The sequence below is a fragment of the Eurosta solidaginis genome, chromosome 1, assembly GCF_040869045.1.
Source record: "Eurosta solidaginis isolate ZX-2024a chromosome 1, ASM4086904v1, whole genome shotgun sequence".
In the NCBI taxonomy this organism is placed as follows: Eukaryota; Metazoa; Arthropoda; class Insecta; order Diptera; family Tephritidae; genus Eurosta; species Eurosta solidaginis.
Window position 1 is genome coordinate 287859638 of NC_090319.1, and position 11159 is coordinate 287870796.

The 11159-nt window shown below is 37.0% G+C and overlaps 1 protein-coding gene across 2 annotated transcripts; it reads right to left on the reverse strand.

Annotated features, from left to right (window-relative positions):
* Positions 1–324: 324 nt before the first annotated feature.
* On the reverse strand, positions 325–4016 carry LOC137243427 (neprilysin-1-like). 2 transcript variants are annotated; one of them, XM_067771208.1, is made up of 3 exons: positions 3105–4016; positions 3014–3050; positions 325–2954 (listed from the first exon to the last, which is right to left on the reverse strand). In XM_067771208.1, the coding sequence occupies exon 3, from the start codon at positions 2930–2932 to the stop codon at positions 713–715; it is 2220 nt and encodes a 739-aa protein (XP_067627309.1). In that variant the 5' UTR covers positions 2933–2954; positions 3014–3050; positions 3105–4016; the 3' UTR covers positions 325–712. The 2 variants fall into 2 exon arrangements, with proteins under 2 accessions (XP_067627309.1, XP_067627300.1); XM_067771199.1 differs by having other exon boundaries at positions 3014–4016.
* Positions 4017–11159: the final 7143 nt, after the last annotated feature.

Here is an 11159-nt window from a genome sequence, read left to right on the forward strand (position 1 = left end):
AAAACTTTTTCTGTTATCCATGACAACTATGCACTCATTCATGTAGAATTACATATTTGAAATATATGTATTTGAAAAAACTGGCCTTGAACGCAATTAAGTTGATGCCGATCATAGCGCTGAGGTCGTGACGTTAGCGCCGGAAAGCTGGTGATATTAGCCAGACCTGTCTATATACTTTGAAACGCTGTTGAACACCACTGGTAGGCACTTACGCTAATTCGCACATTCAATGAGCATACACCATGTATTTAATAAATAATTTAATGGACATAATTTTATTATGTTTTACTACATTATTTCATTTTTTTTGTTTTTTTCAGAAAAATTCCAACTTAAAACTATTCAGCATTGGCGGCAAGTATCCACAAATACTTACAATAATTAATAACCGATTTATAAATAAAACCAAACTATAAAGCGATCAATTAGGATTAAAATTATTACCATGTATTTAATTAAAATTAAAATTAATATTAATATTTTTTGTGGAATGTATTGACAAAGTAAAAAACTTTTTAAGCCACCCTCAAGTATTTCAATGTAGGCATAAGTATACATGAGCACAAAAAAGCGCATACTATATATTCAAATGTTTGAAATAGAAAATAGTAATCCGTTTATGAACGAGCGCCATTACCACATAATGACCAACCACAAACCACACGCATAGATCGAATGACCGCGCGGGCGCAAGCACAGTATAAGCAGCTTACCACCAACGACATTGCTCGCGTGGGTTCATTGGCGTATCTCGTGCACATTGAAATGCGGTCGCGAAATGTTCCAAATTTGCCCAATTACGACGTACACGTACATCATGCATGTCATGGCCAAGGTTTAGTGTTTGTACATCGAGCGTTCCAATGCGCTGCATATTGGCGCATAAAAACTGCACCGAATTAATAAAGAATAACTGAGGACGCGTAAAGTTGCTAAGATTTGAGGAAAGTGCTGATGAGTGCTCGGTGTATTGGAAGGATGCGATATTTGGTTCGATTTCATTATGCGCGAGATCAATGGGCGTAGCGATATCAAATTTTTCAGCTATCGATGCGTCACCTGCTTCAATTAAACTAAAATAAGTTTCAAAAGCCAAACGCAATCCTGCAACATCAGCCATATTCTCAGAGAGTACGTCATTCAAATCTGTTTGCTTTGAACAATTTATGAAACCCCAATAATGATGCGCCACATCCAAACCAAGCGCATTAAACTTACCATGTCGATCGTAAATAATGTGAAACAGATCATAAGCGTGCATTATTTCATGAGCGAGTATGAAGCCAATAAGCGAGTACTGCAACAAAGCGTCCATGCGGTGATCATACAGTGGCAATTGTAAGTAACCATACGGCACAAGCACTACATTATCGAATATTTTTACTGGTGACGAAGAAATCGCAGTTTCGAAATCATGCTCGTAAATCAGCTGATTCGTTGCATTCGGTGCGCGCGGCATATTCAGTAACTTTGCTTGCATACGACGCATATTGCTATGTATTAATTGTATGTGATTGCTATAGAAATCGCTAGCGTTCATGTGCACATCCGCATAGTAGGCGGTAACAATGCGCGTCAAATTTTCAGCGTCATGTGGCACATTGCCAATACGCAACTGCATGCCATCTAATTCATCTAAAATATAAGCGCGCTCTGTTGCACTCAATTTAAGCGTATTTACAGCAACTAATTGCTTAAAATGCGCGCGCAATTTGTTATACATGCTTTGTAATGCAATGTCACTTGCAGCGCGTCGATGTTTATAATAATGTTCTTCGTATAAGAAATTTGCCGCAAGTGGCATATAACCGCGTAACAAGCGCACGCAATGCATCGACTTATCCGCGTTCGGTGAGGCAGTAGGCAAATCAGCGCTTAACTGATGCATGAATTTCAACATTATATAGTAGGCTATCGTTTCATTTGAGTGCGCGCCAAGCAGCGTGGGTAATTGACGAAAATAAGGTAAATCATATGAGTAAGTTTGCAACAGCTGCTCCTCTAAGTCTACCTCGCGCCCAAGCGCATGCGCAAAGTACTTAAGCCAATCAATTTGCGGCACTAATTCTAACAAATCACCAACATTCATTTCTAAACTTGTTAAATTGGCGCGCGTTTCATTCATTGCAGCAACACTCATATTCAAACTTAGCGTATTAGCAGTGTGTAGCGTAACAGCGCGCATGGCTGCTTCATTCATTGTTTCCTCAAGCGCTATAACATTAGCGCTGATGTTATGCGCTTCCGCTTCTGTCAAACCAAAGTTCATAAATATACTCTCAACATCTTTGGCGCGTAGTATAAGAGCTGGCGTAATAGTTGTTAGCGGTGGTTGCGCATGCAATTCGAGCAAGTAGTGCGTACCATTTGTGAGACGCGCATTTACATGTTGCATTATAAAAACACCATTAAGCGCATACGAGTGCAAACTACCAATTATGCGCAACCAATCAAATTGTGTAGCATTCTGCCATGGTTGTTGCCAGTGTGCACGAAATATGGGCCATTCAAAATGCAATGCTTTTTGTACATAACGCAAGAATGCATTGAGCGCAGGCGTTTTCAGATTTATGCACGATTCATAGTAACGCCAAGCTTGCTGCGCTATACTAGCTCTTTCATTTTTAGCTTTCTCCACCAGCAAAGCTTCCAACAATTGTTCATTCACTTTATGATCCATATAACCGGGTACATCAACATAGGCGTCGGCGTCATTGTGTTCCGCCCAATTACCACATGCGTATGTATAAAAGTCTTCGCACGGATCAACGCTTGTATTCAAATTACCCAACAATTGTTGCATATAAAGCGTATCAACGTCAATGTTTTGTGGCGCGTTCATATTTGTAGCAGGCGCACCGGCTACATGTGCAACCAGTAAAATTCCGAAAACCACACAAACTGAAACGTAATTATGCGCGCACTTCATTTCGTTACACCGCAAACGCGCCCTGCAATTTTAATAAAGCATTTTACGTTTATTACACTGATATATAAATTATGAGCTCACAGCTTCGATTTCTCGTTTTCATTTAATGTTACGCGCGCTGCAAATACTTGATGTCAATGCCACTCTTTGTTCTCAACTAAAATATACAAACCTTATGATGTACTGTTGAAGCGTCCGCAACTGGAACGCACCTACTATGTCCGTCCGTACAATATATATGATGCTGGCGATACGTTGTTAGTATTGTGCTCATTCCAAAGTGTTCTGGTTTTATTTTTTTTTTACTGGTTGTGTAAAAGTGTAAACATGTTTTTTTCCTTGGTGAAAGTGTCTGTATAGTAGCAGCGCGCGCTCGCCGCACTTGAAAATGTCAGCTGATCACACGTATTTTTACGTCTCGCCAACTCTCAAAGGCAACGCGTCAGATCTTCTCACTCATCATCGATGCAATTCATAAAGTTAATCTGTTTATCTGACATCTGTTGTTTTTACGTTTGACGCGTTGCTGCTTTGCGAACATTTCTACAGTTTTCAGATTTTTGCATTCACTTTCTAATTGATAGCGATTGAAGCCTTTGCTGCTTTCTTTGCTCTGTTTATTTGTTTTGCGGATTAAAATCTTGTTGCTTCTCAACTCACTTCAGTATTACTAACTTTGCGAATATTCGCTCTCGCAAACACGAAAATTTCGTATTAGTTAGTTGTTCATCCGCATTGGTGTTCGCAAAAATTTAAGGGGGGCTAACTTCAAAGCACGATCCGTACACCATTATTTTCTTTATGTTATTGCCACTTCAAGTGGTCATAAGATCAATTGGCTTTGTGGCCGCTTCAAATAGGTTTGGAAGCTATTTGTTAAAAAAGCTCTTACCGCAGGCAGAACCTCATCGCGCAAGCTTCACTGAAATAAAACCAAAATATATACTAATTGAGTTTATGGATACTTAACAAAAAAAGAGTTGACTTTATGATTTTTTCTAGTTTGAACTTATGACCATTTTATATGATCAAAGCTTTAATTGACTTTATGCCCATTTGAAGTGGTCGTAATGTCAATTTACGTTATGTCCGTTGACCTTATGTCACCCCTCCGCATTTTCATCGAATTATGAAATAAGTGATATGATAGATACACGAATTTTGTTGTAGTTCGGCGTTTAGTTCGAGTCCGAGAAAATAGCAAAAACAAGGAATGCCTCGTACTCAAAACCGAAAGACATCTGGCTCATATACCTATCTTCCTTTCTTCTTAAAACTTTAGAAAGACTTTATGAGGAGATAGATCGACTCATCGCTTCCTTTCGCAGCCGAAACTGCTCTATAGTGCCTAGCATCTGTATATAGCAGGTGGCTTTTAAATATTCTGACGGAATCAATCACTTCGGTCTTAACGAGCCTGCCTATAAAAGGCTGGTAAATAGAGGCCCCGCGTAGAGAAGTGTTCACTCTCCGCTGCATCCCTTGGTGGGGGAGGGCGATACGGTGATTGCTTACGCGGACGATATTTTCGGAGACACCTGCGTTAGAAGACGGAAAAGGGTGATGCATTTTTTTTTTTTGCATTGGTCACTGGTTTGATAGGTACTCTCGCTGCTAGGATGGACATCAAATCTTACGATTAATGCCGCAGCTGCAGATGTATTGAGGAGGAGGAAAGCGTGTCGCATTTTCTGTGCCACTGTCCGGCACTAAGTAAAATGAGATGGGTTGCTCTCGAAATAAGGCCAATAGTGAAATTTATTGACTCAACGCAGTGGTTTGATTCGCGTTAACTGGTACAGTGATGGTTACATACATCACAGTAGGCCGGTTGGCGGGACATTCTCGGTTTGGGATGCACATTCTCGGTACAGTCCCTTTTAACCTATCCCAACTTACCTAATGAATGAAAGCTGAAAGCACGCGTAAGAAAGCTTCGTACAAAAAACGAGCTTTTTAGTTGCAGGCATCCGCATCAGCACTCGCAACCGCGAAAAATTCCACATTCGCGACATCCCTTTTATGGATCATTTTTTATAGAACATCTTGTCCATCAGCTCTGTATTATTCAAAATGTTTATTAACGACGTGAGAATGAATTTGTAAAGTTTTGTTAGTTTATTCAACTCGGAATTATTTTATGATTGCCAAATAATATTGATTGAGGTGTGAAACAGCGAGTTTAAAGAACTTTTTTATGGAAATGAACTTTAATTGAAGGATATTAAAAAATGCAATATCTTGAGGTATATGCCCTGCATCATTAAGTGCTGTAACACACTCAAGCTTAAAATTATCCACTCACCAAGCTGAGGGAGCCTGGCTGACTATTGGATAGCCTTACAACTGTGTACAATTATCACACATTTTAAGAGTTAACCTAGATGTAGCTTCTTTTGACGCCATCGTATTAAAGATATTAGATATTACGTAATGTTAAATTAGTCGCATCTATTTGTCGTGTCTGTGGGTGTATTGGCTAGATTGACTTCATTTTGTGATTGATGTTCATATTAGCTCAATCGCGCCTCAGTGAGAACAAATGGGTTTTCAAGTATACGATGCTTATATTAGATCGTATTAGAAAACTATACCCTCATTGATCTGTGGCTATACTTAAGGTCATAACTTTGGTACTGCGGTAAGATTTTAGGGTATTATGCAAGAATAATTTTCTTTGCATATTGAAGATGGGACTAAAAGGACGAAAAAATCACTCTTTTTCAAACTTTCCTACAGGAATATTCGAGCACATAGGTATTCCGCTAACCTTTATATTTTCGAAGAGATCTAATGTACACAAACATACACAAAACATACATATCAATATATCGAATTCAAAACGCAAATCCATTTGAACTTTAAGCTGACGTTGAGAGGGAATAACAAATGCAACTTTCCTTTACATTTGTTGCCATTTTCTAACGGCAGCTGCATATTGTATTATGCATTGGAAACTAAAATGAAATTTACTTATAAAAGCAATCAGACAAGAGCAGTCATCAGAGAATGTTGAAATGGATTTATTGGTAATAAGGAACAGCAAAACTGGCAGAAGAGTGTGATACTGACTCCGGGTAGTTTGAGTTGCTATCAGTCTTGAATTATTGCGTTTTTTTTGTACCTTGCTGCATTGTCACCGGAATCTTTAACCGTGTGCCACCTAGCGACATATTTTTTCTAGCGCATTGCGTTGTGAACGGACTCCGAATTTCAAGTCTCTAGTTCACTGCCAAGTTTTATCAATATGGTTTCGAAATATCGTGAATCATTGTTTGATGATTTCAAAAGCAGAGTTTCTGATATTTTTGTACACTCGAGTTTTGAGAGGCAGATTACGCTGGTTTACTTCATTTTACACGTTAGACTAATAGCCAAGCAGCGACAAACTAAAGTTAAAAATAACAAATTATCTAGTTCACAAATTGCACCAGACTTCTAACTTCATTTAAATCATAGTTGTTCAAACTTTTTTTTCTGGCTCTTTGCGACCGGATGATTTCTAAACTCTTACAAGATCCTTTTACTGCACTTGTCACCGATGTCTTACCTACGTATTAAGTTTGAGGAGCTTATTATTATTATAAAATTCCATCAAGTTTGAATAAATTTTGGAATTATTTCAATCCATAAATGTAGAACCTGAAATATGTTTCAAAGTACAAGGGTCTAGCACATCGCGAAATTACTTTTTTGATTCCTTCGTTTCGAACGAATCTTTTTCGTTTCTCGGCACGAGCGTCACCTAGCAGAAAATTTTTAACTTTTGTTAAATTATCATTGGGTTCTGAGCTATAATCAGAATTTAAGGTTTCAACCTCGCCGAGAAGTTACTTCAAACTCGTCTGCAAGATTCCAAATTCATTTTGAGTTTCCTAAATATCCCATTCCATACGCCACCTACCGGTAACATAGTTTAAAAGCAACTTTACAAATATATCCAACAGTGCGCCACCTAACGAGATGTTTTTTACACGATGCTGCATTTTCAGTGGTATCCGGACTAGGTTTGATCTCTCGGAGATTTAATTCAAAATCGATTGCAATATTTTAAGTTTAGTCTTAAATTTCTATATATTTCGATCTGTACGCCACCTTTTTTACGGCACATGGTGCACTGTAGCTGAGTTATGTTCAAAGTTTCAAGTATCAAACTTACCAGGACGATACTTAGGCCGGGTTTTTCAGTACAAGTTTAACTCAGTTTGTTAGTTAAACTACGCTTAAACTTATTCTGCAGTTTTTCAGAGGTTTAAACTCTAGTTAACCTATGAGTTGTTTGCGTTCGTTCGAAATGGTTTCGAGTATACCCAACAACATTTGGACTTGAGTACCATTAGAGCTCATGTTGATAACTAGGCATACTTCTAAAATCTCAAGAGTTGTTTCGAAACAGTGGCACAACTCGAGAATCATAGCGTACTCAGCAAAAGAGGGAATTTTTTATAAAGCAAAAAATGCTATTAAGTACTTAAGTTGACAAAATTTAATCAACAACGTGTGGTCCTCTAACTGAACTCAAATGTAAAATTCCATACTACAGTATTTTCACGAAAATTAAATAAAATATATATAATTTATTTTTGATTAATTACGCTTCATTACTGCTATCAACCAGGTGTTTATTTCTCACAATAAACAGCTGTTTGTTTTGGTGATACCACCTTGGAGATTTTTTTTTTCAACTCCACCTCAACTCGATATCCAGTGTAGGATATCAACTGGAGAAATGTGTTGAATATTCATTTGAGAACTGTACATTTCTCAAAATCTCTGGAAAGTTGGATAATAATTTGATACCGATAACAACGTTGGAGATCAACTCGAGAACTCTAAATTTTACAAAATTTCTCAAAGGTTGGATAGTGATTCGAAAATTAAGTTGGATATCAACCCGAGAACTATCTGGTTTGAAAAGGAATTAAATAATGATGTTGGATATCACCTCCGGAACTATATATATATTTCTCTGCATAAATTTTTGTCCATGTTTGTTGGGTAAACAAAATCCAGCTGTTGCCGTATCTACAAATTATCTAGATAATAAAACAAACACAATGTTGCGGCGTTAAGCTATGACTGAAAAACTGCTGCGTAGTTTAACTGGAGTTTAAATTTTACTAAACTCAAGTCAAACTTAGTTTAAGCTTAGCCATTTGTCCATTTGTTCTTAGCGAGCTTTCGTAATAACTTGATCAGTGCGCCACACAGCGTATTTTTTTTTAACATCTTGTATTGTTGTTTGATCTGTGTCCAAGTTTCATCGGAAAGTTTCTTAAAAACCAATTGTATAGAGAAAGAAAATGACCTAAGACCCAGGAAGTAAGAAAGAACCGCTTCAATCACAGGAACCCATTTTCGGAAGAAAGTCTTCTACGCGGAAAAGTATGCGGTTTATCCTTTTGTTGTTGTATGACTTTTGTACATTTTAAAAAGTAGGATGGTACTAATAATTTCGGGCTCATATAAATATTAACAACTTTTCCAACTATAACTAACTTTGTACAAATAAAATTTTCGAGTCAAATTTGACCCATTGTAAATCAGTTATTATTTTGGGCTTTTTGGACAGTATTTCTCGTATGTTAAATTTCTTGTACACTACAAATGTACCACCAGCGTCAAATTTGACTCAAGAACTTAAATGACGCCAATTTTTCAGAACTTGAAAAAACTGAAACTCTACTTATTCCAATGGGTTGAGTGGCTCAGAACTTAACTTCTGCTGCTGTTTTTCTTCCAATTTCAACTGTTTACTGCGACCCCGATACCGAAACGGATATTAATTTCCTGAACGATACAAAAACCTAAACTGAAACATTTTGAGTCAGTATAATTCTTGTTGCTTTTGTCGACCAACAAAAATGCTTCTTCATGCAAATAACGCACATCCTAATACTGGCACATATATATTTAATTATTGATTTCATTTGATTTGTAGTATCTCTTTTCATTTTGTATTCGATTATTCATAGCACTTTGTTCCTTCTTTTTCTCCCATAATCAATTTACACATTGATAGTGGGACAGACTGGAGATATTGGATGTTAACCCCGACAGACAATAACAAACAATGATTGCCAATCTCAATGCAATTCAAGCATGCTTGGTCACTATTGGCACTTTTTGCTTTTGTTATAGTTGTTGCTTTTACTGGTGATTGTGATGGCAGTAGTAATGCATATTCCTGGTTGCTGATTGAAGTGACGCTTAACTTTATTGTGCTGCCTTGAACTTTAAAGCCAGGCGTATTTATTCTGTTTGTATTATTGTTCCTGTTGTTGCTATTGTTCGGTGTTATTGACACTGATTGGATTAGGTTTGTTGAGTTTGTGAATTGCACTCTAACAAAACAAATAATGAATCAAAGAGTCTGTTGATATTCGAATCTTCCTTTTAATTATGTATATTTATCATCACGTGTTTATTTTATTTTCTATGCCGAAAGCAAAGCGTTCCAAGTACGTACATATATAGAATAAAAAAAAACACTCAAATGCATACTTCCCCCCAACCAAGGAGGCTCTTGACATCGTCAAGTGAGGTTTTAAACTTCAGAGTTGTAATAGTTTAATTGAGTACTTAGTGACTTATGTGCGTAAAACGTGTTGTATATGTATGTACACTATGTAAATACGTAAAATTTTTACAGAAATAAATTTAATTATGTACATTAGAGTGGGTAAAAAAAAACATACTTGCATATTTGCTTATTGATCCAACTCCTGCTAGCTATGCTCATAAACTTATCAAATTTGTGTTTTGTGATCAGTCCTTTATAAATCTACAGTTTTGTAATTATATCTGAGAGAGCGCCCTGCAATTATTAGACTCCCTTGAGCTTCGTGGACGAACTGATGCTGTTATTGTATTGTCCTTCTGTCCATTATAATCACTTACTTAATTGGCGCTTAACCGTTTAGAAGGTTATGTCCGTCCAACAAGTGGGACCGTTTTTTTTTTTTCATACTTTCATCTTTGCGCCCTCTGACGGAACTTTTTCACTTCCTTTTGGCCTCTGAAAACGTTTAAAATTTTAAGCCTCTATCTTTATCGAAAGTTATATAAAATCGTTCGAAATATCTCAAATCTAGTTTGAGCTATGTTCTTATCTCGCTCCGTGTGCCGCCCAGAGGAACTTTTTTCTCCTTTTGTTGCATTTTTGAGTTTTGTGTTAAATGCTGTGAAACGTGATTGCAATATTGACCAGTTTTATAAGAGTTTTTCTTCTTACGAAATGCATTGCAATCGGGCTCTCAACTACGTATGAAGTATTAAGTTTGGAGCTGATGGAAAGCATCTCAAAAATTTATCGCAGTATATTCCACACAATCCATAGGATATTTCGAAAAATCTAAATCCGTGTGACATCTAGCGGATAGCGAAACATTTTGTCAAATGTGTTCAACTGTCATTGAACTCTGAAGAGTGTTTTTAATTTTCAGATCTCTAACCCAATTATCGAAAATACAAATCACGTATGAAATTTATAATTATGTATTTCGATGTGTGCAACACCCAGCGGAATTTTTTTCCTTTGGTTACATTGTCCCATTTCTTAAAAAATGTGAAGTTTACAAGTAGTTTTCAAAAATTTATCGCAAGGTTCCATTAGATCAGTAAAATTTTTTTAATATATCTACCTGTGCGCCACCTAGCAACAATTTTTAACCATTATCTTGTATTGTCAGGGTGACCTGAATTGAGTTTAAGGTCTTAAGTTTCTAGCTCAAAGATAAGTCACGTAAAATTAATTTTCTAAACATCTGGAACCCGTAAGCTATGTTCAAACTTTTAGGTTAGTAGGCTGTCGCGAAGTCACATGAAAACCGATCTCAAGATTCCAAGTCTCGTATGAGTTTTTTAATTATTTCATCGCATGCAGAAGTTTTTTTATCACATTGTTGCATTTTCACTTGAACTGTGTGTGTGCAAGTCTCTAACCCCCCGGAAGTTAGATCAAACTTGCTCTCAAATTTTCCAAATTCGAAAGGTTTTTTTTAAATATATCATTATCCCTGCGCCTCCAAAGGATCCCCTCCCCTCCCCCCCCTCCCCCCCCCCCTTCCTAAGCTACATCCTTGAACTTAGGAAGTACTTGTATTGATATCGTTTTCAGACAAATTTACAACATTTGAAATATAATTTACGGTATTAATTGGAAAAGCGTTCCCCCTACTCACCCTTCTTATCAACGACCTTAAACTTCAGAAACTTTTTATTGTAG